Source organism: Drosophila montana, unplaced genomic scaffold (assembly GCF_035044405.1).
Source record: "Drosophila montana isolate Dmon_TW-CO22-7 unplaced genomic scaffold, ASM3504440v1 contig_3218_1, whole genome shotgun sequence".
Taxonomy (NCBI): Eukaryota; Metazoa; Arthropoda; class Insecta; order Diptera; family Drosophilidae; genus Drosophila; species Drosophila montana.
In genome coordinates, this window is record NW_026998098.1 from 3,630,520 (window position 1) to 3,657,404 (window position 26,885).

The 26,885-nt window shown below is 42.8% G+C and overlaps 10 protein-coding genes across 12 annotated transcripts; 5 read left to right on the forward strand and 5 right to left on the reverse strand.

Annotated features, from left to right (window-relative positions):
- The first annotated feature begins 4 nt into the window (after positions 1 to 4).
- On the forward strand, positions 5 to 1,296 carry LOC135433767 (nurim homolog). Its single transcript, XM_064690003.1, has 2 exons — positions 5 to 405; positions 476 to 1,296. The coding sequence occupies exons 1-2, from the start codon at positions 79 to 81 to the stop codon at positions 908 to 910; spliced, it is 762 nt and encodes a 253-aa protein (XP_064546073.1). The 5' UTR covers positions 5 to 78; the 3' UTR covers positions 911 to 1,296.
- Positions 1,204 to 2,345, reverse strand: LOC135433766 (nudC domain-containing protein 3). The gene is made up of 3 exons (XM_064690002.1): positions 2,188 to 2,345; positions 1,606 to 2,132; positions 1,204 to 1,553 (listed from the first exon to the last, which is right to left on the reverse strand). Exons 1-3 carry the CDS (start codon positions 2,286 to 2,288, stop codon positions 1,267 to 1,269), a joined length of 915 nt encoding a protein of 304 aa, XP_064546072.1. The 5' UTR covers positions 2,289 to 2,345; the 3' UTR covers positions 1,204 to 1,266.
- A 139-nt stretch (positions 2,346 to 2,484) lies between these two features.
- LOC135433762 (uncharacterized) lies at positions 2,485 to 4,467 on the reverse strand. Its single transcript, XM_064689996.1, has 5 exons — positions 4,266 to 4,467; positions 3,204 to 4,203; positions 2,936 to 3,150; positions 2,682 to 2,875; positions 2,485 to 2,623 (listed from the first exon to the last, which is right to left on the reverse strand). Exons 1-5 carry the CDS (start codon positions 4,385 to 4,387, stop codon positions 2,571 to 2,573), a joined length of 1,584 nt encoding a protein of 527 aa, XP_064546066.1. The 5' UTR covers positions 4,388 to 4,467; the 3' UTR covers positions 2,485 to 2,570.
- Positions 4,468 to 4,921: 454 nt separating this feature from the next.
- On the forward strand, positions 4,922 to 5,301 carry LOC135433436 (uncharacterized). Its single transcript, XM_064689509.1, has one exon. The coding sequence runs from the start codon at positions 5,113 to 5,115 to the stop codon at positions 5,299 to 5,301; it is 189 nt and encodes a 62-aa protein (XP_064545579.1). The 5' UTR covers positions 4,922 to 5,112.
- Positions 5,302 to 5,344: 43 nt separating this feature from the next.
- On the forward strand, positions 5,345 to 10,393 carry SuUR (Suppressor of Under-Replication). 2 transcript variants are annotated; one of them, XR_010437092.1, is made up of 5 exons: positions 5,345 to 5,672; positions 5,725 to 5,924; positions 5,986 to 6,164; positions 6,340 to 8,840; positions 8,901 to 10,393. XR_010437092.1 is itself a non-coding variant. In XM_064689506.1 (4 exons), the coding sequence occupies exons 1-4, from the start codon at positions 5,345 to 5,347 to the stop codon at positions 8,672 to 8,674; spliced, it is 3,042 nt and encodes a 1,013-aa protein (XP_064545576.1). In that variant the 3' UTR covers positions 8,675 to 10,393. The 2 variants fall into 2 exon arrangements, 1 of the variants encoding a protein (XP_064545576.1); XM_064689506.1 differs by having other exon boundaries at positions 6,340 to 10,393.
- Positions 9,064 to 10,079, reverse strand: LOC135433435 (uncharacterized). The gene is made up of 3 exons (XM_064689508.1): positions 9,886 to 10,079; positions 9,624 to 9,832; positions 9,064 to 9,553 (listed from the first exon to the last, which is right to left on the reverse strand). Exons 1-3 carry the CDS (start codon positions 10,077 to 10,079, stop codon positions 9,384 to 9,386), a joined length of 573 nt encoding a protein of 190 aa, XP_064545578.1. The 3' UTR covers positions 9,064 to 9,383.
- A 764-nt stretch (positions 10,394 to 11,157) lies between the features above and the next one.
- Mocs1 (Molybdenum cofactor synthesis 1) lies at positions 11,158 to 13,533 on the forward strand. Of its 2 annotated transcripts, XM_064689584.1 has the most exons (6): positions 11,158 to 11,172; positions 11,250 to 11,562; positions 11,624 to 11,732; positions 11,882 to 12,273; positions 12,339 to 12,798; positions 12,963 to 13,533. In XM_064689584.1, the coding sequence occupies exons 2-6, from the start codon at positions 11,362 to 11,364 to the stop codon at positions 13,496 to 13,498; spliced, it is 1,698 nt and encodes a 565-aa protein (XP_064545654.1). In that variant the 5' UTR covers positions 11,158 to 11,172; positions 11,250 to 11,361; the 3' UTR covers positions 13,499 to 13,533. The 2 variants fall into 2 exon arrangements, with proteins under 2 accessions (XP_064545654.1, XP_064545655.1); XM_064689585.1 differs by lacking the exon at positions 11,158 to 11,172 and having other exon boundaries at positions 12,863 to 13,106.
- Pfdn2 (prefoldin 2) lies at positions 13,521 to 14,368 on the reverse strand. Its single transcript, XM_064689586.1, has 2 exons — positions 14,168 to 14,368; positions 13,521 to 14,097 (listed from the first exon to the last, which is right to left on the reverse strand). The coding sequence occupies exons 1-2, from the start codon at positions 14,296 to 14,298 to the stop codon at positions 13,791 to 13,793; spliced, it is 438 nt and encodes a 145-aa protein (XP_064545656.1). The 5' UTR covers positions 14,299 to 14,368; the 3' UTR covers positions 13,521 to 13,790.
- Positions 14,369 to 14,433: 65 nt separating this feature from the next.
- LOC135433484 (uncharacterized) lies at positions 14,434 to 15,845 on the forward strand. The gene is made up of 2 exons (XM_064689587.1): positions 14,434 to 15,552; positions 15,608 to 15,845. The coding sequence occupies exons 1-2, from the start codon at positions 15,041 to 15,043 to the stop codon at positions 15,747 to 15,749; spliced, it is 654 nt and encodes a 217-aa protein (XP_064545657.1). The 5' UTR covers positions 14,434 to 15,040; the 3' UTR covers positions 15,750 to 15,845.
- Positions 15,846 to 17,142: 1,297 nt separating this feature from the next.
- LOC135433656 (uncharacterized) lies at positions 17,143 to 17,929 on the reverse strand. Its single transcript, XM_064689815.1, has 2 exons — positions 17,407 to 17,929; positions 17,143 to 17,346 (listed from the first exon to the last, which is right to left on the reverse strand). Exons 1-2 carry the CDS (start codon positions 17,925 to 17,927, stop codon positions 17,196 to 17,198), a joined length of 672 nt encoding a protein of 223 aa, XP_064545885.1. The 5' UTR covers positions 17,928 to 17,929; the 3' UTR covers positions 17,143 to 17,195.
- Between the last annotated feature and the right edge of the window lie 8,956 nt (positions 17,930 to 26,885).

Sequence of the window (26,885 nt, forward strand, 5' to 3'; positions counted from 1 at the left end):
TATTCTCTGCTGCTGGTCGCGTCTAGTTGTTTACGTTTTTTGTATTTTGTTTAAATAATAGAAGAAAAGGAAGTTAAAATGCCGTCGTTTGCGAAGGTTATTGTGTTGCTAGCCTCTCTGGTCACATTCGGTTACACGTTTTACGTGGTCAGAAAATTAACGATTTTTCTTTCTGAACCGCGTTCTATTTCAAATGCGCAAACTTGGATCTTTAATTTATTGGACAACAAGTCGCGATTGGAAACCGCCTATGGGCCAGTTGTAATGGACACCCTCTATGTGATTGGATTTATATTTCAGCACAGCTTCCTCAAGTCAGCATTCGTAAAGAATCTGCTGCGTAAATTGCATTTGGCTTCCGCGGAGCGAACTATTTATACTCTGACATCATCGCTTTGTTTACATGTGCGTACAAGAATCATAATAGCCTTGAATTTCTTTATAAACATATGCCATATGCTCACTATTCGATTAGTATCTGGTACAAAACTGGCTGCCAGCTCAATCGATTGTGCTCTGGCAGATCAATGTGGATGAGAGCGCACCGCTCTGGTGGACTTTTGTGATAACTCATGCAGTATGCTGGACAGTCATTTACGGTGGCAGCTTCATAATGGATCCGGTGGAATTGCTGGGCGTCAAGCAGACCTACTATGATATACATAACTACTCGGAGCCCTTAGCGTACAAGTCGCTTGAGTTGCGTAATCTTTATTCACATGTGCGTCATCCATCCTTCGTTGGATTCACGCTAATTCTGTTTGTCACCAATGTAATGAGCCTTGATCGGCTGCTTCTCGCTGTCCTGCTTACTACGTACATGTACGTAGCTTGGTCTACGGACGAGACTGATGTCGCCTACCAGCAGAAGCAACTGCAGCGCAAAAAACTCGGCTTGAAGGCTCAATAAGGGCGTCATGCACTTGATCTTGAACAACAACTCCCTCCTAGTTAAGTATTTAACTATAACAACATACTTTTTCTAATCTCGTACCTAATAAACTACTAACTCATTTAAATCACTGATGAAGCAAATGTGCCTCATCGATCCTTTGATGGAATCACTCCAACTAATGTGCCTTAATAGGCCTCTGCTCGCTGTGTTTCTTACTACGTACAAGTATCTGTAGTATAAACAGTTGCAGAGCATTAAGTACAAATTGAAAGTCATCATCTTGGACTTAAGCAATAACTCTCTCTTAGTTAAGAATATACTTATAACAACGTACGTTTATTTTCTCGTAACCTAATGTAACTAATAAAGTTTTAGCTCATTCGCACCACCGACGGATCAAATGGCTGTCCTTTAAATGGTGAACCTTCAGCATCCCACGCTTTTCGCAAGCGTTCTATTGTTTCGACCTGCTCTGGATTCGTTGTGTGTAAAGCATTTTGTTGTTTGTCCGCTGCCATTTGCTGTACTCGCAGCTTCTCAATGGCAACTTGTGAGTCCTGTGGCAGCTCATCTATGTAGCGTTCGCAGTCAAGTTTTTTGATATCGATGTCTTCGTCACCCTCAAATAGACGTTCCCACCATCGCTCCTTCGCTTTGTCTACAAATGTTACCTATTAAAGGGACATTCGACTTTACTTCTAAATGCTTACCACAGCAGATCAGAAGCCGGCCATCTTCTATCGACCACATGGCATCATTCTGCCTTATACGCTGACTTAGCGTTCCTTCTAAGATAACCTGCGCTGGTGCACTTTTACTGCTCACCTTGATATGCTGCGCTTTGATATCGATGCACAGTTGCTTGGCAGTTTTAAGACCGGGTGGCAGCTGGACCTGCACTTCCAAATCCTTTAGGGTTTGAGACCAGCAATGATGTTCAAACGCAGCACCGTTCTTAAAGTCGCCGGGCTCAAATCCCCGAATTACATCGCTAACAGCCCCACTTGGCTTTGTCAGAGTATTTTGAGGTGTCTGTTCATCAGTCTCTACAGACACTTCTTGAATGGCAGGCGGCGCATTTTCCCCACTGTCTTCAATTCCACTTTCCGCGCTCATAGTTTGCAGCCAACAGTCGGGGTCGTAGCGCTGCATGGCGCCATAGAGAATTTGATCCCGCATTCCTTTCGGAAACCCGATTTTGTCTTCTGCATCTTTCTTGGTGTGGTAAAAGTCGGTACTGCAAAATATCTTGATCTTACTCTATCCAGATTATCAATTTCAAAGTTCGTTACTTGCGTCTCAAAAAACCAAATATTGCGTCCAAGAATCCAGTAATTGTTTTTCGCTCCTGCAATATTTCCATTAACATAGCATCGCTTCGTTGAAAGTCCATTTTCAATTCCTTCCCAAATTGTATGAAAAAAATATATATGATGGCTTGAATAGCCAGTGCTGGAAAAGACCACCATAATTGCCGAGAATGGCTAAAATAAGTGAAGCAGATGAGGCGCGCAACAATTTTAATTAAATTCATTTAAAAAAGTGCTCGCTGTATAATGTTTGTTGAGGAAATATGTAGACAGTAAATATAAATTCTCTTCATGTCAGTTTATTTTTCGGCTTAAATGTTAAAGATATAGTGATTTGTAAATAGAGCTTTTGCAATGTATTTAACTCAATTTATTGTGGTAGGTAGTACTCCAAGCGCACATATTGACCAGTTTTTTTCTAAAATATATTATTATTAAAAAAACATTGTAAAAAACAATTTATAATGTGTGCTAACCTTTCTCTAGCGACCAAATGCCAAAAACAGTATCCTCGGGCTTTTGCTGACTCTTGTTTTGGGTAATATCCATAGATTGATTGTCAGCAATATTCTTTTGCTCCCCGTTTATGTCTTGCAATTTTAAGTTACACCGTTTGCGGAAGTCTTCATGCTGCTCGTCAGTTAGTGGCGGGACCACAAGCGGCAACAAACTGAAATTTTGATAAGAGCAGTTTGAACTCCGACTCATCTAATTATATTGATCATTTTACCCTTTTAGGACGGGGGCTGAGTGTACATTCAAGGGGCCCAGTCTGTTCATGAGAAACTCTCGCTCAAATACCCAAGAGCGCGGCTTTTTTGGACACTCGCCAAAAACCAATGTAAGTGCCAGATCCACGCCCGAGTGAATGAGCAGAGATCGCATAGTTTTTGATATCTTTGATTTATTAAGTGTCGAGAAATCCACTGCCTTGAGCTTTGAGTTCTATAAGAAAAATAATATCGTAAGAACTCAGAATTTATATTGCAGCTACGTACCATATCCAATTCCTCTTTGTACATACGCCTCATTCGGCTCAGCATGCCGAAAGTCTGGAGCATTTTTGTAGCCCAATAGCTTGCACCACGACGCCTTTCATCATCCGCATTAGAATTCTCTGTTAGTTGTACGAAGGCTACAAACATATTCTCAATGTAGCCCTGCGTGGCCAGCAGCCGAAAGAGACCCTGGGTGGCCTCAATGACGAGCTCCTCATCTTCGCTGTGGCTAAGGCCAGCACCAAGGAAATAGTTCATTTTAAGTATACCCACCATGTATATGTCTAGCAAATCCTTCATTGATGACGTTTGTCGTTTTACAGCTGCGCCCAGCTCAGTAACCACAGTATCCATAATTTCTCTAGTAGTTTTCAGCTTCCTGGTGGAGCAGTAAACTCGTATCTTGTTGAACTCCGCGCTGGGCTTCAGTTTGCTGACAGACTTCAGCTTTTGCGCACCATTTAACTGGCACTCCAAAGCCAAGTCAAACATTTCAAACAAAATTTCCAGCTCATTTTGAAACTTCGCCTTATCCTTTCGCTGCAGCCTTGGGGCATCCAAATTGCTCATGCTCTCGCACTGTGGCAGCCAGTAAAAGTTTCGTAGCCATTCCAAGCAGTGTGCAGCTGTGTGACGCAACACGATCGTTGGTGGCAGCTCTTGACCATGAGCACACAAGTGCCTCAAGTCTACAATGAAGGATTGCAAGCCGAGTTGCCGTGCCGTGGTGTACATGCTGCTCATGTTGTAGTTTTGCATGATCGAGGACATGAAATTAAAAAAGCGCGTAAAGGCGCTGGCATATGTTGGCTGTATGTTGGTACTACCCTCTTTATCCTCCAGCTGGGCCTTGACCAGTACTGCAGTGGCTAGCACAGAAGCCGGACAGAGACTGCCTCGACGCAGGGTCCATATTCGCATCTGGCTAAGAGCCTTTCGACAGTTTGCGGGTGTCGTTTGCTTTGAAAACAACCACTCGTACACGGTGCTAAACTCTGTGCTGCAATTAGATTGGTAAATATCAGAGACTCTGCCTGGTACAAATAATAACCCAAAACGCACGTGTTGCGCCAAGGTGTAACCACCATTCTCTTTTTGGCAGGCGAAGGCACTGGGGCTGCAGTTGGAGAATCCTCGGCATGTTTTCTTTTCGCATATGGCTTTTTATTTTTGGTCCCGAGCATAGTTATAGTTTTTATTATGGACCAAGCGCGTCAAAACACTTGTGGATTCGCCGCTGTAACTGCAAGGTACCAATCCAGCTGTAACGGTTCACATCGCTCATATGCGATTCACAACACTTGCACAATGAACTCAAAATTAAATTCAACAGCTCATTTGATTTTTAAAAGCTTATTAGTAAAACAATTAATATGCAGGTATATTTATTTATATTTTAATTTAGGCAAACAGGTACTTAAATATTTGGGGGCTGGTCGACGCAAAGCAATGTGATGACCAGCAAATATAAGGTATAAGGTAGTCATCTATAAAGTGGTTGGTCAATCATCTGCAAACCGTCTGTAACAAAATAATAAGAAGTAAAAAATTCATATTTCATATATAGTTTTATATATGATATATATATATGCATAAATGTTCCTAATATATATCGGGCTAGTTCAATAAAATCGCAGTAAAAATTATCGATCTGTGTCCATCTCTACTTGTGACAGTTGGCCATCACCAACTCAGTAAAAGTGCAGTGTTGTAAGGTGCAAGAACAAGAAGTTTCTATTTTATTCGCAATATGCATAAAATTGTATATTTGTTGATGAAATAGCGGTTAAACATATTTATGTGAGTTTATAGTGAATATAAAATACACCACAACGTAAAGACACAATTTTCCCGCCTGCACAAAACGCGCGCCTTTTTTCCCACAACTGCCTGCAAAATTTGCTTACACATGCATGTCGTCTACAACAACAACAATAATAATAACTTGGGGGATATATTTAATCCTGATTACATCGATGGGCCGTTGACGTCCAAGAAGATGATAATTGGTTCGTTCTCAATGTTTGTGATATTTTCATACCTCAAACTGCTCTACATACTCGTGGCAATCTATCTGGCGCTGCACCACGTCTACTAAAAGAACGACAGAGTCACGTTTTAAAAGGGCTAATTCCAGGCAAATGTATCACTTTGTCTCAGAACAAACAGCGGAACTGCGCCTCTCCGAAAATGTTCTCATTTCCAGCCATACGACACAGTACCTGAAGTGCTTTCAACTGGAAGCTGTGCGTTTTCTCTATGAACGGCTGTCCAAACAAGAATTTTGCATATTTAACGATGAGAGTGGCTTGGGAAAAAGTGCGTCAGTTGTGGCACTGCTAAATGGCCTGGGACTATCCAAAAAGACATTAATTGTGTTGCAGAACGATGATCAGTTGCTGGCTGGCTGGCAGTTTCACTTGGGCGTCCTATCCGAACTGCCCGTGTGCGTTATAAAGGACTTCAATGGTCTGTAGCTTGCAATATTCATCTGCAAATTCTTATCACCTTCAATCTGCAGACAGTACGGATTCGGCGCATAGCGTTTATCTAAGCAAATGGAGCGTTTTACGCAGCATTGGCGATCTCAGCAAGCTGAACTTTGACTACATCATTGTTGATCATCGCGGCTATACATTAAATAACAACTTTTGCACTTCCATGCTTCTCAAGCAATTCGAACGCAAAGTGAACATTGTGATCTCTAGTGTGGACATAACGGTAGCATCATTAGAATTATAAAGGAGCAGTTGGTATTATATTCATTTTGCCTGTTTTCCAGTCTGACGTAAAGTTGCTGTACAATGTGATGAGCTTGGGTGGATGCCTGGAACATCAGCACAAAAGCTTCCGCAGTTTTGAGCGCAAATTTCATCTGCCCGCTGTCAAGGAGGTGCTAAGCAAACGTGTCGATCTTGAGGATTACTACAAACAGCGGGGTGTTCTTGGCGAATACATCAAGTTGGTGAAAATCAGCAGTAAATCAAACGATTACATAATATTGCTTGGAGCCATGAAATCATTTTCAAATTTACATTCAATTGTTAAAGCAATTCCGTGCATCCAAATGATTATGTCTCTTGTTATGTGATTTCATCACATTTGGAAATTATCTAACAATACATTTTATTTGCAGAGACTTTCGCCTGCGACGTTATCGCCATCAGTTCGATTCATATCTACCTCTTGTCACACCTGAACAATACAAGAGGAACTTAACGCTTTGGCTGGGACAAAATAATAGCAATAGTATATTAAGTGGATCAACTATAGATTCGGCTTCCACAGGAGGCACCAATGAAATTTTCGAGTGTCTGATGAGCATGAAACGGGATAGACAATTGGCACCGAGTCAGGATCCAGAGAAACTATCGCTGTCTGGGCACAGTGATGAAGTGGTAGCAATGGAGCCTTTGGTTTTCGAAATGTCCGAATCGGAGCCCGAGGTGGTAGTGACAGACGTGTCGAGTGCACATGCCGAGGCGACAAACTCTAATGTGGTGTTGCTCTCCAGCGATGATTGTGAGATAGTCACCCTGCCAATCACTTCAACAAATTCGGCTCTAAACGAAACAAATTCACAAACGGGCAAAACTAAGCGAAAATTTACAAAACGTGCACAGACTGCAAAGCCAGCTGAGCTTACTGATTCAGAGTCAGAGGAGCAGCCCCCGTCCCCGAAAAAAACGGGGAAAAAACTAAACGTTAGGCTAAGTCGTGTTTGCTTGCCTCAAAAGGATCAAAACGTAACAACAGCTACTAACTCGCACAAAGCAACAGAACAGGCGGCAATACCTGAGCAAGAAGCATCTAAAAAGCCGCCCGAACAGATGATACCATTACAAATCAAGTTGCTGCGTGCCAAACCTGATAACAAGGCAAAGCTTGACCCACCTGTTCAACCAACGCCTGAGCCGCAGACGCCTAAACAGGATAAACCTAAAGCCTTGCCAATCACGCCCAAGACCGAGCCCAGGTCTAAACGCTCGGATGTAAATATTTCAAGTGGGGTGGAACTTAGAGAGACACGTGGAATGCAAAGAATGACGCGTTCCGCGGATGCGCGGCCGTACAGCAAATACATGGGGCACATGAGGGCATTGGACTACGATAAGAAGGGCACGCCCAAAAGGAAACGCAACTCTGATACAAATCAAACGCCCACAACTAGCAAGCGCAAAAAAGAGGAAGCAGTGGTAAAGCAAGAGGTCACAGTCACGCCCAAAAAGTCAAAGACAACACCAACTAAAGAAAAACCGAAAACTAAAAAGAGAGGGCGACCGCCGAAGAGGAAACTGTCCAAAGAGCCGACATCTTTACCTAGCAATAAAAGGAGGGAAAAGATCAGTCAAGTAACCGTGAAGTCTGCGCCAGCTGCCACACCAGAGCTACTAAGCTCCGGTTCCCTGCAGTCCGATAATTCGTATTTGCAATGCGCACAAAAACTGCCGGAGAACCTCGCAGAACTCGGATCCTTGGAGCTGCCCCAATTTCGAGTACCGCACGTGCCGCCGGCAACTCCACTCATGTTGCCCATTACCTTAAATTTGTTTAGTGACTCGGAGGTGGCCATCGTACCTAGTCCCCAACAAAAGTCAGATGTAGTTGTCATCAACAGCTCGCATGACGAGAGCTCACAGCCCTCTGCTAAACAATCACAAAGCCGACGCACTCGAGCATTGAAGAGAAAGCGACCAGTTCCTTCCAAGGCGCAACAGTCGCAGCCCACCACCTCCAGTTTTGGCATGTTGCTAGCACAACAGCGCGGAGCGGTCAATAAATCTCCTGACATCTTTAGCAACTGCTCCGATTTATCGCAGCTTACGCTGGCGCAGCCTGTGCCTTCAGTTTCACCGTTTGAGGGCTTCAAGATATTTGGCTCGGAAGTAAAGCAGCTTCAGCAGCAGCACGCCAAAACACAATCGGGCATGCCGGTCAAAAAGAAGCGCGAACGCTCCTGCCTGGACATTCTGGAGCAAATGTTTGAGCCGCAAAAGACTAAGAATAGCGACCTAGGTGTTCAATTATTGCCCAATTTGCCCAGCCCGAAGCAACAGCTGCCGCAACGCCGCTTCACTTTGCTGGATGATGACATCTTTGAGATAACTAATAATGGCGAATTCGGCAGTCGGCTGCGTCTCGACTCCATGGGGAATGTGTCGCCCGTGCAGCAGCAACAGTCACAGCTGCAGCGCAACAAAATTACTAACTATTTGATAAGCTCCGGCGGCACTCCAGAGGATGCTGGCCAGCGAACTCAATCCAGTCAAGTGCTGCGCAAGTCACCCAAAGGCATCAAGTCCACACAGTCCACGAAGCTGACACGCTGGTTTGCCACCGCAACAGCGGTGTCAGGGGAATCCCAAAGTGCGCCTAGCACGCCTGTAGTGTCAGCCGACAAAGCGACGCGCGCTCGGATGGCACGCAGTGGTGGAGCTGGAAAACGCAAGAGACTAGAGCTCGATAAGTGAGATGCTCCTATGTCGATATCGTGATCTATACAAAAGACTCAAGAGACTCAAGACTATGCAGTGGGTCGTGTTTAAACAATTTGCCAAAATATTAATCAATATCAAAGCGGTGGAGCATAATTTTCTCTTACCAGATATCACTGAAACACCTTGTTGAATGGAATGTGTAAGAATCACAATACTATTTTTTTTTATATAATTTTTTAAGATGTAGAACAATTTTAAGGTCCTCAAGACGAACTATGGGGACAATCCATCTATTCATTTATTACAAATATCCTATTTTAAGGGGTATACACTGTATACGCTGTTAAAATCAAATTGTGAGGGGCTCTCACGGGCCAATTAATTATGTATGTGTCAAGTTCCTCAATGACAAGTTAACAGCGTCCAATTAGAAAGAATATATTTAAATATATAATACAGAGGCAAGCATTGAACATTTTAAAAGTTCCGACTCTGAGCTGTGAGCTTCAGTGCTATGCTTGAATTGTCTATTTAGTTCACATGCATATGCAGTTATGTATTTTTTAATCAGTTTGTTACAATTCACAAAGATTTAGCAACAATTAATAGTTAATTTAGCTAAATGCAAATATTTTTTTTATATGCACTCAATGAAATTTGAAAGCGTATGGATGTGGAAATACATGTACGTCAACAGATTAAAATGGAAAACGATTCTTTTGCATTTTTGTGGCAAGCTGAACTACGTTCTCTTGAAAATGTGCGTCAGATTGTGCATAACGGCGCGGCGCTGGAACTCGAGCTCCCGCCGACAGGCGCTGCCTAGGAGCGGCGGGCACTGATATTGGATCTTCTCATTCGCATATGTATCGGTGCCGAGGGCGCTGAAACTGAACTCGCTGAGCGAGTGCACTGCGAGAAGCAAACGAACAGAATTGGAAAAGTCAAACATGTGGTACATTTAGCACATACGAGTACTCACAGCAATAAAGTCCGCGAAAGAAGCACGTTTTATGCGTCGATTGGATGGCCCAGGCTGGTGGATAGACACCCGGCATCGTCTTGGTCACCACATATTTGGCGGTGGCTTCGTTTAGCCAGTGCGGCCAGTGAGACAGCCGTTCCGTATACTGCACCGTGTAGCGCCAGTCATGGGCGTGGCCATGATCGGCTAGAATCTTGAAATTTATGCTGGCGATTTATGCCGTCAGTTGTGGCTATCTGAAATCCATGAGTGTACTTACATTGTGGGATTCAGCAAGCGCATTTTATTAAAGTCCGCCACATATTCCCAAACTGCTTCCGGTTTGGCTTTGCCGATAACGCCGTCTATTTGATATTTATGATAGCCGCCGGAGAAAACAAAGAAGTATATCAAGAAGACCGCGCTGAGCAGCAACGAGAGCCGCTTGAGATTCCAAAGACGCATGCTGTGCATGGTGCAAATGTGTTTGTAGCACAGACCTATTCGAATTTTAAATAAACACAAAACGAAAGAGGGAACAAGAGATCGGATAGAATAAACAATTGTTCAGCAGAACATCGACGAACCAAACAGCAGCGAGGCAAGCAGAAGACTGACGGAGGGAAATTCGACAAGGCAATGGGTAAAGATCTCAGTGGATCAAAGGCTGTGACAGTGGCGTAGTGTAAAAGGGATAGAACATGAACATCAAGCAATAATATGTAGATTATTATGCGTATGCATACCCAAAACAGATCTAAGTTGATAAAAATCTTAAAGACAACCAATTATTTATGTTGTTTTATTATCAAAAAAAAAACTATATTCAAGTGATTTAAATATAATAGTCAATCTATGAATAATTACTGAAATGTATAAATCTCGACAATGAGATTGGCTCGATAATTCAGACGGATATATAGACGGCTGTTGATCCAAATCAAAAGTATAAACATAAAACATATTACAATTGAGTATCCTTTTGCGACCCGTTAACAATTTAATTAAACCCGTTTTCAATTGGTACAGGGTATAATGCTAGTTTGATACCTCCTCGATTTGCCGATATGTAACGGTTTTTTTTTTTTTAAATAATTCGGGCACAATATAATGTCAAATGTTAAATAAACATTTTTAGTGAAATTCTAGTAAGCTTTAAAGCTCTTAGAATCACTCATGCTTACAATTTTAATTGAATAATATTTGGATCAATATAATAAGAAAAAACAAATTGTATTATAAGTAACTGAACCTTATATTGCATAGTCATATGTATATTATTTCACCACAACTAATTACACAGTATCTGGTAGCTGAGAGACTCTGGCTATTTGATTAGCAAAGAGAACTGTTCATTCAGTCATTTTTCGCACACACATATACACACACAAATACACACACAATCACAGCTCTCAACTGTGCTTGTTGCGTGTGGAGCTTTCGGGCCAAAGCTCCAGTTTACAAATGCCATATGATCTGTGCGTTCAGTTTATAAACAACACTCGCCGGTTGCAGGTCGACTTCGGGGCTAGAGCAGTACGAGAATTTACAAGTATATATTCGTGAGGTAAGTACTTTGGCTCTGGCTCTAAATAATTGCTTATCAAAAGCAAGTCTAAATTGAGTGTTTTGATGGCACCGCAGGAATCCAAGCCGCAGCCCCCAGCAGCGAGTTGTAGGTTAGGTAATCAGATTTGCGTGCTAATAGCATTTAAAATTAATCTGAACGAGCCGCAGCGTAGATACAATTCATCAAATGCGATTGTTAGTGAAACGCGCAAACCTGCTGCTGCTCCGATGCACAGCGCAGTTTCGCCAGACGCAGGCGACGCCAGTGGCGGGCCTGGCAACCGGTTTCCAATTCCACAAACTGGCGACAGCGACAAAAAGTGCCGCAACAGGTGCACAGCACGTTACTGAAACTGAAAACGAGCCAATGGAAGCGCCTGTCACACAGGTAAATAGATGTTAATTTAGAACAATGAGAATTTGATTCAACTGCTTATCACCATGTGTAGAGCCAGAGCCAAGTGCCCAGAGCAGCTGCGATCTCGCCCCTAACAGACAGCTTCGGACGACATCACACATATCTGCGAATTTCCCTCACCGAGCGCTGCAATTTACGCTGTAAGTTTTGCCTAACACAATCACTTCCATGTGTCCTACCCAATTAATGTTATCTCTGATACGCAGACCTTAGGCTTTGAGTACTTGATAGTTGATAAGATGTAAATGTTTCATGGTGAAATTCACAAGCTATTTGTGTCCATATACAGGTGAATATTGTATGCCTGCCGAAGGTGTGCCGCTGCAGCCCAAATCACAGCTGTTGAGCACCGAGGAAGTGCTGCGCTTGGCACGCATCTTTGTGGAGCAGGGCGTGCGCAAGATACGCCTGACGGGCGGTGAGCCGACAGTGCGTCGGGATATTGTCGAGATTGTGGCACAGCTGAAGGCGCTGCCCCAACTCGAGCATGTGGGCATTACAACCAATGGCCTGGTACTGACACGTATGCTGCTGCCACTGCAACGTGCTGGCCTGGATTCGCTGAACATCAGCTTGGATACGTTGCGCAAGGATCGCTTTGAGCAGATAACGCGACGCAAGGGCTGGGAGCGGGTCATCGCGGGCATTGACCTAGCCATACAGTTGGGCTATCGACCAAAGGTGCGCGTTATCTGAATGTAACACAGTATATTTTGTTGACTAAACGACTCGGTATTGACCCTTAGGTCAACTGCGTGCTGATGCGCAACTTCAATGAGGATGAGATTTGCGATTTTGTGGAGTTTACGCGTGACCGACCGGTTGATGTGCGCTTCATTGAATACATGCCCTTTACGGGCAACAAGTGGCAGACGGAGCGCTTGATTTCATATAGCGAAACGGTGCAGATTATACGTCAGCGTTGGCCAGAGTTTCAAGCGCTGCCCAATGGCCCGAACGACACCTCCAAGGCGTATGCAGTGCCTGGCTTTACTGGCCAACTAGGCTTTATTACCTCCATGACAGAACACTTTTGTGGCACCTGCAATCGCCTGCGCCTGACAGCTGATGGCAACATTAAGGTGTGCCTGTTTGGCAACAAGGAGTTCTCGTTGCGCGATGCCATGCGCGCTGAAGGCTGCACCGAGCAGCAGCTGGTTGAGCTAATAGGTGCGGCAGTGCAGCGCAAGAAGCGCCAACATGCAGGTGAGTGTCCGATTCTTATTGCCAAAAGGTTGTCTGTATTAATGGGCGCATTTATCCTACGCAGGCATGCTGAATCTGTCGCAAATGGAAAATCGCCCAATGATACTCATAGGCGGCTAGTCCAGAACTTGCACACCATTCCCCCCAGAACTGTTTGCTTGCAGGTATCGGCAGCAGCAGAACTATGCTTCATCCTCATCAACTACAGCATTTACAGCTGCGCAACTGCAGTGGTTTGACGCACATCAACGCTCAAGGCAAGGCCCAAATGGTTGATGTCGCCGCCAAGGTACACACCACGAGAATAGCCAGCGCAGAGGCCACTGTACAAGTGGGTAAGTGTCTAACTGCGCTTATTGCAGCCAATGAGCTCGCCAAAGGCGATGTTCTAAGCGTGGCCCAATTGGCCGGCATCATGGGTGCCAAGCATACATCACAACTGATACCACTGTGCCACAATATCGCATTGTCGTCGGTGCGTGTGCAGGCCACGCTGCTAGAGCAGCAGCAGTGTGTACGCCTGGTGGCCACTGTGCGCTGCAGCGGCCAAACTGGGGTGGAAATGGAAGCCCTTACGGCCGTTTCCGTGGCTGCACTAACCGTCTACGACATGTGCAAGGCCGTTTCCCATGACATCTGCATCACAAATGTACGCCTGCTGAGCAAGTCAGGCGGCAAGCGCGACTATCAGCGTCAATAAAATCACGCAGCTTGTGCATCCATTGCCATTTTGAATTAGCTCAGTTTCTTTTAATTGTGGGCCGACTTTGTGAGTTGTGAGTACGTGTAGGTGCGGGTGTGGGGGCGGGTGAATTGTTTGAGGGGATGGATGAGTGGCGTTTCTCTGTGTGTGTAACTGCGCCTTATAGCTAAAATTACATATAACATTAGAATCATAATCAATGCATTATTGAAGTGCCGCCGCACAAAGAACCTCAATGGACACAATAAACACGCTTCGTTTGCTTGCTGTTTGGTATTCTCTGCTGAGGTTAGTTGGAGACCAGAACGTTGCGGTTTTCCGCTTTGCTGCCGCTTTCCGCTTCTGAGGACTTGGTGCCCTCGGGGCCGATTTGCTCGCCGCGTATTTTGATGTTGTGCTCCTCCTTAAATTTGTTGAGTTCCTGACCCTTTTTGCTCAAATCCTCCGTCACCGTTGTAATGGTTTTCGCAATGAAATCCTTGTTATCCACCAGCTGGGGCAAGACTTCTTTAACGGTCCGCTCGCACAGCACGCCACCAATGAGGCGGAAACACTTGCGTTCTGGATCCGCTGAATTGAGGGTTTCTATCACAGTTCTAATACAATAAGAAGCGACAATTAGTTGTTTATATTTTGGAGGTTAGGTTAGCGGCCATTCTGACTCACTTGTGTTCACGCAGATCCATTTCCAGCGTATTTAAGCTGTTGGCCAAATTTCTTTGTTCATTCCGGAGCTGTTGAAACTGGGCAACAATTTTCTCTTGGGACATTTGGGCTTTAACCGCTTCGCTGCTCATTTTTCTAGTTAATTTTTAAACAGATGTCTACTAAAGTTGAATGCTAGCTCGATAATGTGTGGCCGAAAGTAAAATACTTTGGCGTTTTTACTTATTTTTTCTCATATTTGACATTTTTGTATAAGCTACTTACGGTTACACTTATTGTGGATGTTGTGGATCGTGTTTATTTCAAACACTTTCATTCATTGCTTAGTATTTTTACATAGGTTGGCAGCTCGAGTTAATAAAGCGCGTGATTTGAACTTACTTTGACTAGTATCAAATAAAAGAAGAAAGCAATAAATATTGTTTATGCAATAGGTGCAGTGTTGCTTAAATGGGTTGGCAGCTCTTATTTTTGAATATGAATACAAGAAATACGAAAGGAAATACTTGTGCAATCCAAATATTTATTGATCAACACTGCCTTTATTTACACGGGATGGCAGTTCTTTTTATGAAGGCGCATATTTCAAAATTACTTTGGATATTTTGAAATGTAGGAAGTAAGCACTTAAAATTGTCCGCCACACAATATACATTTTACATAGTGAATTAGTGGCTTATTGTGCTCAAGCTGAACGAAATACGCCGCCAAGTTGATGACTTTATAACCCAATTCAGCTGCTAATTGGTGCGCAAATATTTACTTCGGTTGTGTCGAACACAATTTCATCGTCCGATCATTTTTGGTACTGGTAAAGATCATTCTTCAAGCGCTCTGTGCACTTCACAGACGACTGCCTTAGGAACTTAAGTAATGCATTTAGCAAGTTGTTTGCTGTTGCTCGTTTGGCTTGTGCCATGGCTGGAAGCCTCCTACGATGTGATTTCGCCTGCCCAGAATATAACGGCTTACTTACATGCACGACAGAAGCGCCATCAGCTGGTCTACCACAATGGAGGCAGTATTCGCTTAGTAGTTGGTCCCGTCATGGCTGTTGAGCTACAAGATCCTGTCGTTTGGCGCAGCATGGTCAACTTTTATACACTACACTTTGGGGCATATACATTGCCCTCAGCGCCGCTCTACCCATGGGATAAATGGGAGTCCATATTTGCCAGATCGCTGAACGATAAGATACGTCAGCTGGACGCATCTCATGATGACGACACGCGCCTTTTTGCATATACCGCGCTGGAGCATTACATGGACAATGAGAGCGGTGTCCTGGGTCGCGGTCACCAGTGCCTGCTACGTGCAATGTGTGAGAATGCGCAAGTGCATCATCATGTGGGAATCATGGCCGAGCTTCTAAATGTGCTACTCACGTAAGTGCGACAGATCAACACCTCAATTGCATTATTGCCTCATTCTCAATTGCAGTCCAGGAAAGGCGCGACTCGAGGAGGCCTATAAGGAAGCCCACGCTGCGGGCCTAGCTGGTGTAGATTGTTGGGAGCTGTTCCATGAATGTCCCCGAGGTGCGAGTGCTCTGGATGCTTTTACTGTGGATGTAAATGACTAAACTTGCAACTGCATTTTGGCTAAGCGGGCTGAGCCAAAAGGCAATTGAATATAATCAACGATTTGATTAAAAATTAATCTTAAAAAAATGTCTGAAATGGTGCTGAAAAAAACACCGTTAAACCGCGTCAAATGTTCGATTTTAATGTTCAACTGATTTTAGTGCTTGCACGTGCCACGCTCTTTCCAGCAGTTGGTTGGCTTTAAATGTTGCCATTCTTCGAAAAACCCGTAACATTAATGGCTTTTGACTGCGGCACACGGAGAGCTGCAGTGCAACGGGCGTGCGACCGCCATTTTGTCAACAATGGCATCAATTAAATGGAAATGCAGCACAACCATCAACTACAACAACAACAATAACAACAACAAGAGCGACAACAACAACAACTACGACTACGAGAACAGAAAGACAATAAATGCGTCTTAAGTGGCACATTAGGCTTGCCAGGTAGCTACACGTCGACAACAACACGACAGCTGCTCCACCGGGTGCTCCCAACGCAGCTGAGTTCAAGTGTTAGCTTCGCGCAGTCAGCAGAATTTCGACGAGGCACCCTGTTTGGCCATTGCTCGTCGTTTTGTATGCACAGCTAATTCAAATGCGATTATGACAACGCGAACAACGCTGCTGATAAGTGGGTGGAGAATGTTGACAGGGAGCTGTGCAAAGTGCGGGCAAAGACAAAGAGAGAGTGGGAGTGGGAGGCAGGGAGAGAGAGGGAGAGAGAGAGCGCAGCAGTTGTGCAGCTTTGCGGTATTTGAACTTCTGATGTCGCATAGGAATAGGTAACAATCCCGTGGCTATCACGTTTATGCGCACAACGAAATCATGAAAAGGAAATTTTTAATACAGGAGAATATAAAAGTGCTACAAGCTCAAAAAGTAGTATTTCTGTATGAACGAGTTCTCTGCGCCTAGGTTCGGTTCTTTTTATCAACCAGGAACAGGTAAATGGCAAGCCATCATTATTTACCTTTGGCTTAAAACTTTTTTTGCCATATACGAATTGTAACAAGAATATTGCATATGCAAGCTGCAAATGGGTTAAACCAAATATGCTTAAACCATTAATGCTGCGGTTAATTTATACGCTATTATAAAAAGTGATACAAGTAACAAAATCACAAATATATTGCTCACAATACGCGAATTGATTGTCAAAATAAGAAGCTACGTGTAAGCTGCGTGTTGGTTTAGTTGAGCCTACTCTACGTTTGCTTGTGCAGCCTCCCCTACTGCCGTTTCCTGCCACATGCCGCTTGCCGCATGCCGCATGCCACATGCCGCATGCCACATGTTCACTGCGTGCTCCTTTGACAGAGTCGCAAATTATGCATCAGTCGCAACAACAAGAAGCATTAGACATGCACTTTGATTTGGCAAAACTTTATTGTTCCATCCAATCTATCCAATCTATCCAATCCATCAATCCCTAGCGAAAACTCAATCAATCAAGCTGTGCTCCGAAACCAACAGCTCGTCCAGAAAGTTGAGACCACGTGGGCAGGCCTTAAAAACGGCCAAGCAATTAGCACCCGCTTGGCCAGCAGCAAAGGCATCGTGATAGGCGTTATCTAAATCAGCCTTACCCGGACTACAAAGAGTTCAGAGATGTCGGATGAAAGGTTGGAAAGTATTCAAATTGTTAACTCACCTCAGGACAATGTTTAGTATTTCGGAGAAGATGCCGACATGATGATGCACCTGGGCATTTTCGCATATGGAACGCAGCAGGCATTGTCTGCCCACAAGCATATTATTGTTCCTTCTGCCCATGTACTCCTCCAGGACTGTGTAGGTCAACAGTCGTGCATCGTCCGCATATCTAAGAGCTCCGTTTACCGTGTTCCTCTCAATGTTGCGCCTCATTTGCTGCAGAGATCGGGCAAAAGTGCTTTCCCATTTGTCCCAAGGCCAAATCGGCGTAGTTGGCAGGTTGCTGGACGTTTGTAGTGTGAAGGAGAGCACAGCAGAGCGAAAGGACACATGATCGCCCAAAGGAATTGGCAACGATGGTCCAATGCTGAACTTAATAGAACCGCTGTTCTGAAAAATAAGTCCACGCCGCTGGCGATGCGACAGAAACTCAGTCAGATTGGCCGAGGCTGAGGCACAGTAAACGCAGCCTAAGGCTAATAATGCAAAGCTAATGAATATACTCCCCGCTCCAGACATATCTTCAGCGCACTTCGAAACTAACTGCTGCCGCAGGGCTAACCAGCCGCAGCTGCTCTCTGGCAGCGTTCCGAGTGAGCCATCAATGATGACAAGTGAAAATTTCAGAGACACAAACATTTGGTCAGCCAATTAGCATTGGAATTGTGCTGGAAATTGGAGTGTCGACGCTCTTTCGCCCAAAACCCCGAAATCACCTTTAATTTGGTTTTCTATTTGCACACGTGAGATTAGAATTTAGATTGTCGTCGGTAACAATAACTGGCCCAATGGGGACTTGTATTTCTTGTGCGTGAGTCGCTTTGTTAGGCGTTGATAGCACGAACCGAGATTAGAAGCCAGGCCAGTTCTTTGAAGTGAATTGGAGACCACTTAAAAGGCCATTAAGAAAACACACAATGAAAAACGAAAAATGTTTTGCAAATTATTTATCCAAATAAACATGACAGGGCAGACCCAAAGCAAGGATGGCGACCCCGCAGCGACGATAGTGTGGCCACGGAAACAGTTTTGCTGCAGATAATATCCTTTTTCGGTTGTTTGTGATTTGTCGACGTGGCCGGAAATGAAAAGTAAACAACCCCAAAAGCCCCAACAGCAGCAGCAGCAGCAGCCGCAGCATCAACAGTGCCAGCAGCATACATATAAATTTGCTTAAATAACAACAGCCAAGGAATATCGTCTCTGCAAATCAGTTTTAACAGGTAAGTCACATACGTACACACTTCTATTTACATATATACTAAGCTTCTTTTTTCTAACTTTTGTTCAAATTCCATACGGTGGACAATTGAAAATCGACAATTTGTTCCAAAATCTCAGTTAGAAATTGTTATGTTCAACTTGGGTTAATTAGATGAAGAAGTTTAATATTTAAGATAAGTTGGCTGGGTATAAAGGTGAAAGTAAAAGACAGGGAAAATATAAAAAATATGATAAATATAATTGACTTTCGAAAAATATGGTTGCAAAGAAGGAGATGAGCTTTAAATATAAACAAAAATACAAGTGCAAAGGCCTTGAGACCTTTCAAGACTTTCCAATATCTTTAATAAAAAAAAACCCTTTAACATTTTTAAGATTCCAAAGAAAAATACATTGCTTAATATGGTAGTTAGTTTAGTTTGGTTTTTTTGTTTTAATTCCTAGCTCCAATAGATTTCTTAAAAATATTTTCCGCCACTTTGCATGCGATATGTGATTGTTTTTTGACCTTTAGTAAGGGTATTTTAGCAATAATATATCTGCCGACCGCAAAGGCGACCAAGTCTGACACACACACACGCACGCACAAAATGTTAATACACACACATATTACTAACATGGATATACACATACAGACACAGACTTAGACAGACTGCGTTGCAAGCAACTTGACAAGCCTGACAAAAGCACAACGCTGTGTTGCTGCCTCCTTACACCCCCGCCACGCCCCTGATCGACACCTTGCTCGCTCTGACTACCATGTTGTTCATTTCCGCTTGGGGAACCGCAAGAAACTTACATCATACGAAAACGCAACACAAATAAATTCGTGTTGACAATTTGAATGATTTATTTATGGGTGCGTACCCAACAAATTTGTATATACCCCAGGGTGAATGAAAAGAGTTAAGCTCAAAATAAACAAAGTTCCCAACACGGTTTCAAATAGTTAGGGGAAAGGCCAACAACATTCCAATTATTTAATGCCGAGTAGCAAAGATTTGAGGTATATATAAAAATGTGCAAATGCGAAAAGTTTTGATGCTTACCTGAATAATGTAAATATTGTGAATTATGATTAAAATCGAACTGTCTTAATAATTATTGAGAAAACGTGTTTCCATTAAAATAATTTTTTTCTACTGCTATTCTTAATACCCTTAATTAGCTAGTGTTATGTCTAAAATTGATATGATGCTTAGTTTGGTGTAGATGTGTGAAATAGGAAGAAGGCAAATACGATACGAAGTATAAAGATCAGGACATTGAGCTTAGTCGTATTGGTCAGATTAATAGACTGTCTGTTCAATTGTATTAACGATTTCGAGAACTATAGGAAATAGAGTCATCCATCTTGGTTCTTTCGTGTACACAAATCTACAATATTTTGTTTCAGAATACCTCCCTCGTACCTCCATAGTCAAACGTAAACATATAAAACAATATATAGTATTACCTTATTATATATAATATATTTATTATTTATTGCAATATTCAATGCGTCAGCTCGTATCTAGGATTGGGGCAACTCCTAGTCGAGAATCTCAGAGGTTTTCTTTACAGTATACACTTAAAAGATTTGATTAGGAGTTCAGTTCCTCAGCTATAAATACTTCGGCAAATACATTTTGATTTGCCTTAGCCACAATTAGGCAAATGGACGAGGCAACGTTTTAAACACTTCTCGAAGTGTCACAAAGCGACGCGCCCTAAAAATGTGCCAAAGTGAAGGCCCCTCCCCAAAAGGGGCGCGTTGAGTCTGTGAGTCGCTGACACACCAACTGTATATAATATTTATTATGTTGGCATAATAAATTGCAACATGGGGCAGATTCATTTTCGCACTTGCGGACATTTTTCATTCTGCTGCCCGGGCAGCAGCAGCAGCAGCTGCTTGGACGTCCGTCTATGTGTGGCAGCTGGGTGCGGGCGGCGGCAGGGTATCTTGCGAAGTTAGGCAGCTGATAGGTGGGGCAGGGTTGTGCGAAAGTCGCCATGGCGCCGCGTCCATGTCGCCAATGTTCGCCTCGATGCAATGCCGTCGCCTGCTTGCGATGATGAGCATAGCAAAAAATAATAAAAAACTTGTTGCCTTTTGCCTGGGAGACGCCTCACACACACTGCCAACTGCATCGCATCTTCCTGGGCAGCTTGCCATGTGCGCATTTTAAAAAGGAAATTTAATAAACCTTGTCCCATTTCATGCTCATTAGTGTCATGATAAATTTTAGAGCAACTTCGCAGGTAGACCGACCAGCTGGTCTGCGTTCTGGGCGCTGCGGCTTGGGTGCTCTCGTGTGCTTGTGTGCATGTAAATGTGGCCGGGGTCGAGAGTTCAAAAGGCCACAGGCGCTTAACTGTTGCATTCCATGGCCGTAAATTAGAAAAGTTTGTCGACGCGGGACAAGTTGCTTTGATTTGCCAGTTTGCCAACGTTTTATAGCCGTTTAATGTGCTGACATGTCGACAATTACAAGGCAAATTGTGTCGGGGTGTGGTACACGGAACGTGGGCGTGGCTCGGCGGAGGGGGCCTTAGCAGCAGCCAGCTGCTAGACTTCATAGAGAACACATAAATTTAACCAATAATCTCATTGTTTTCACATGCGCTCCATTGCGCGGTTTTTAGTCGCGAGATACTCGACTGAAACACTTTCTCCTTGTTGTTGTATCCTCACGTAGTTGTTGTCGTTGTTGTTGTTGTTGTTGTTGTCAACAAAGTTTTGCAGACACAATATGTCTGTGACGGTCGTCTATTTGTCTGTCTGTCTGTCTGTCGGTCGGTCGGTCGGTCTGTCGTTTGGTTTGCTTACAGCTGCCAACTGATGTTGCTACTTTTATAGTTGATGTTATTACGATTTTTTTTTCTCAGCGCTTTTTTTTTTCCTTTTCCTCTCACTACCTCTCTTTCGCTCTTTAGCATCTGCTTCATATATGTACTATAAGTGCACAAAAAGTTTGAGATGTTTTCATAGCTGCAGCTAGTTGCAGCAGAAATACACTTTTATATTACTTAAAACTGCATTTATTAACTTTGCCATTTTGGGAATAAAATAGGAATGGGAAAACAAACACAAGAATATTGACAAAAATTACACAATAAATATCTTATAACATGTTGCAAGTGAAGTAAAATTTAATTTTAATTAATATATAAAAGAATATATATTTATATCCAGGCTCAAGGCCGGGTTTTTACCGAAACGCTTAGAGCTGGGATCTCATGATCATGAAGAAAAACAGCCGAATTTAAAACTGAACTTATCCAAATTTTATTTCAAACACTTTTTAATTTGGTTATTTTATATTATTTCGATTAATTAAAATACAAAGATAACAAAATTTACATACGAGAGCAAAATAAATTGATCCTTTCAACCAAAACCCTGAATAATATTGGTTGAAAAATCAAGCTTATGAATCAAAGCTTCAGAATGGGGTTAAGCTAAAAGCCGAATCATTGACATTTATTTCTTGGCCTTGCAGCTTTGGCTTATCTCAATGTAATTAGTTTCTCAGCAAAATCAGAGTACTTTCATTCGGTAGGGTATACACCAAGGCTGCATTGCTGTTTTGCTATTATTGCCAGTTGCCTTTGTGGCTGTTGCGGCGGCTGTTGCACTTCAGACATCGGTGCCGTCGACGCTGGCGACGACATTTAAAGCGCCATGAATATGCAAAACTTTTACACTCAGTTTTTATGCGCAAATATATAAATCTAAAAAAAATATATAAAAAATATAGAGAAGCCACGACAAGGATATTGTGCGGGCGCTTTGCGCTATTAGTCGTCTAGAGGGGGAAGGACGACAACATCGCCTGCATTGGCAGCTTCGGTTGCCACTCCGCGTAATAATTCTTCAATAATAACAGACCGATGCCAGGAGCTGGGGCAGAAATGCGGGCCATGCAACAGCAGCAAAACGTTCGGAGGTTGTTAGTCGGGCAACGGGTGAAGCCAACTCTGTGGCGGCTATAAAATAAACACTCGCTCACTTTGGCCACAGTTCCTTGTACCGTGGCATCCTGCTCCTTCCGCTGCTCAGAGCCGCCTCGCGGCTTCGCGTTTTGGTTTTGTCTTCTGCTGCGTTTTTGTTGCGCGTTGCGGTTTAAGTTTTCTCTGCGGCTCAACAAAATTTGTTTGCATTTGCAATGCAGAATTAAATTATTGCTTCCTCTATCACTCGCTGCACAGCACTCCCCGCTCTTGTTTGCGACACATTCTGTCCTGGCTGTCCTGGCCATGTCCCAACTGTCCCGACTGTGCTCCGCCTGTCCTGGCCGTCCCAGCTGCTGTTGCGGTTTTTGTAGCTGTTGTCAGTTGCTGTTGCTGTTGCTGTTCTTGTTTTTGCGCACCACAGCAACATTATCGCTGGCTTTGGCTCCGAGCTGTTTAGAGTTGTGCACTGCGGTCTGTGGAGCATATTGATTGGGTACCGCCGGCGCTTAGCTCCAGCTGGAGTCGCGCGAGCAGGAAAATTGGTTGCATGAAAAGACGCACCACGAGGTGTTGATTTGAGAAACATATGCATTTAGTTTGGGTGCTTATATAAAATGAATAAAATTTCCAGTATTCTTATACATATATATGTATATTAAATTCTCAAGATATTTATTTACTTTTTTTAATTTATCCCATGCAATTATATCATCTATTTCTTTAGTTTTCGCTAAATTCTGCGCATCTTCTCAATCCAAGAAATTGCAAGCGCAGCATCAACAATTTTTGTTGTGTGTGTTTTTTACAGCCAACAATCCGGCTGCCAAGTCATCTTAAATCTATTGTATATTTAATCTGCAAGAATTTGAAGGCAACAAATTCCCTAACGCGTTTTTTGCATATCCTGTTGCGGATCCGGTTGCTGCCTGTCGTTTATTTGCCGCTTTGCATTTATTTCAAATATTTGGCGCCACATTTTACAAACAATTTCTGCATGCATATTTGCCAAAGACAGAAGCCAAATAAAAAACGGGGGGGGAGAAAAAAATCAACTGAGATAAAGAAAAAAACGAACGACGTTTTTGCAGATTTTTATGGGCTAAGAGAAATCAACTAACCAAGGCAGACAAGATGTCCGCAAGGCGACAACGCAACTTCCTCGGCTCGATGCGTGCCTCTAAATTATGCACAGCACAAACAACGAGCAACAAGAAAAAGAAGTAGAAAAAACTGGATATGGGACGGACGCAGGGAGAGTCCTGAAGGTAACAAACAGCCGGAGTGCTGCCAACGAAGTTTGCCAGCTTGTGGCAGCATGACCTGGCCTAGCCCGATCTCTGAACCTGCCCCTTTTGGCATCACTATGCTCAAAAGTCAGCGAGTGGTGCGGGCCAAAAGAAGGTGGCTTAAATATGTTTTTGTTATTTATGCAAATTCGTTTTTGTTGCCACTGCGAGGTGAACGTTGGAAGCGACTTTCGCTTTGTTGTATTGTCATAATGCCAGAACAAGCCAGAACAGCTAGGACATGGCTGTGGGTGCCGGCTTCTGCGTGGGGGGTTTCGGGTGCTAACCTGTTGGCATTTGTGACGCTTCACTCATCGCCAGCTTGTTTATGTGCCGACACTCGCGCACTTTTCATTCAGCCTTTGGCCCTCCACTGCATTCATTTTATGCAAATTATGCGTAACGGGCGCATTTTCTTGCTCATTTCCCACAACAACAACAACAATAAGAATGCCAACAAATAACAAAGTTGCAAACTTTGACTTGACATTCTCCTATTCACCAAATGCTCTTACATATATTTTATGCACAGCAATAGTTTTGAACAATGTAATCATTTGCCATGCTTTAACATTTGACTAACCGTTCTGGCCAAAACAAGCACCCACCCACACACACAATGCACACTCAAACTAACATTCTTCCGAATCTCATACTGTGCACTCAATATTTGACACTATCTGTGGGTCGATCCTGGGGGCTTTATTACATTTTTACGTCATAATTTATATTGTGCTTGGGTCTTGGGGTGTCTAATAACCGGGCAAGGCCAACATATTTGACATATTAAATAGCGACGTTCTGGGCTGCCTTCTTGTGACCACAACAGTAGCAACCGCCATCGCCACCAACAACAGCACCCCTCCAACAGCACCCCACCAACCCCACAACAACAGCAGCAACAAAAACAAAAGCATGAGAAATTGCTAGCAATTTATGGACCACAGGGTCACGGAACCGTAGCGAGTGCCTGGGCAGCTTCATAAGCGCAAAAACACTTGAAAAAACTTAATTAAAATTTGAGTTTTGTGTTCGGGGATAAAGCTGGCTAAAGGGTGCGACTTGCTTGTATATAGGGTGTTGCCGTAGGTCCGGATCCGCACATAGATTTCAACTCATTAAAAGGTGGTGAAAAAAAACTAGCAAAAATGTCGGTTATTCGTCTGATCTTAATATATATATATATTATTATGGCATATTATTCAGCGAATTCATTGTATTAATTTAATGTTTTCGCTTTGTCAATATCCATGCCAGAGCATTTTTCTGTTCCCCAATAAACGGAAAACAATTTTTGTGTTTATTATTTTTATTATAATTATCATTATTCTTCTGAATACTAAGAAAGTACAATATTATTACATTATATTCACTAGTCTGGAATTCGAACCTGGTTTCTGGTCGTTCAGTAGGAATCTTTAAGCTTTTTGGCATTTCTTTAATAGTTATCTGGACTTTTTTAACATCACAAGATTTAACTTTCCCACCAAGTATAGCAAATATATAAACAAGCAAATTATGTTTCAAATTTAACCAATCCGTCAAAATTAAAATTGATTTTAATTTTATTTAAAAACGAATTTGTCCCTTGATTTCATTAAGAGGTATAGTAAATACTATACAAAAGAGTCAGTAAAAGAATATTCGCTTACGCTATTTTCTACATTGTAGCATGAGAATGGCATAGAACGGCGAACATGACACCCTTTTAATATGTGCAGAGTTACATAAGTATGGTATATGTATTCATATTGCTAAGGTGTGCTTGTGTGTCAACAACAACTGAGCATATTACGAGGCCTACGACAAGGATAAACAAAGGGAATTGTGTCTGTCCCTTAGCTTGCTGTGTATGTATCGAGTGTTGTACTGCTTTCTCTGCGTATGACCTTTGTGTTTATGTGTGCATGAGCTAATTTATTTAAATCAGACTTGTAATTCATATTTTACAGGCGACGTCCAACGCATAATAAGCAATGTGGTCCTTGTAATTAAAATAATAGTATGAGTAGTAGTCGAGTAGTGCGTCAGAGTCAACACAGCGAGGACCTGCCAAAAAACGAGCTCGATGTTGCTGGCTGGGTGTATTTGTGAAAATTTGAGACATAAATTTAGTAAATTTGGCCGAGACCAAAGTGTGCTACGTGTCGAGCACTCGTGCCTGGTGTAAATTTGCAGATAAGTCGCATTAGTCGGGCCTTCTATTTCGGTTGGCTGCTGTCGTTGTCGTTGGTTTATTTCTTGTTGTTGTTGTTGCGGCTCCTGCTGGGTTATTATGTACTTAACGAGTGTTTATTAGCATTTTAATTACCTTTCGGCGCGTGAAAGCTCCGCGCATTAGTCAACCTTTAGTCCTGGTTCCAGGCATTGGTCCCGAGGGATCGACGCCATGCAAAACTTTAATTATGTTTTTCAACTTTGTTAAGGTGGCAAAAGCAACACCCGGTTCTGACACAATATTAGTTTTGTATACATAATAACATATTTAATAGGACATCATATACATAAGCCACTTATACGTATGTGTATGTGTATTTGCATCTTAGGAAAACTGTATTATAAATTGGTTTGACGTATTTAATGATATACATTATAATATAATTATATACATTATATATATGCATATATTTAAAGTACATAATCGGTTTTAAGTATTATTTATTTTCGTTAAATTAAGCTTGATTTTTCGGGATTCAATATTTCATTATCAAATATATTTGAAAAAGATGTTCTGCGATTTCTAATAGGGTCTGTATATATGTATTTATTATGTTTGCATATATATTTGTACATGCTTATATGCAAGACCAAGTTTACATCTATATGCGGAAAAAAAACTCATGTTCTGAGCTAGTGCCCTTCTACTCGATTCTCATGAATTCAGGTAAGTCTCAAAGGAAGATGCGGTGGCTTCCATAGAGGAGGAGGCGGCTTCACTTAGGATTAGATGACAGCTTTTTAAGCAGGAGGGGCGGCTTGAACATTGGAGGAGGATTCATATTGAAGGAGTCGGCTTCAACTAGGAGGA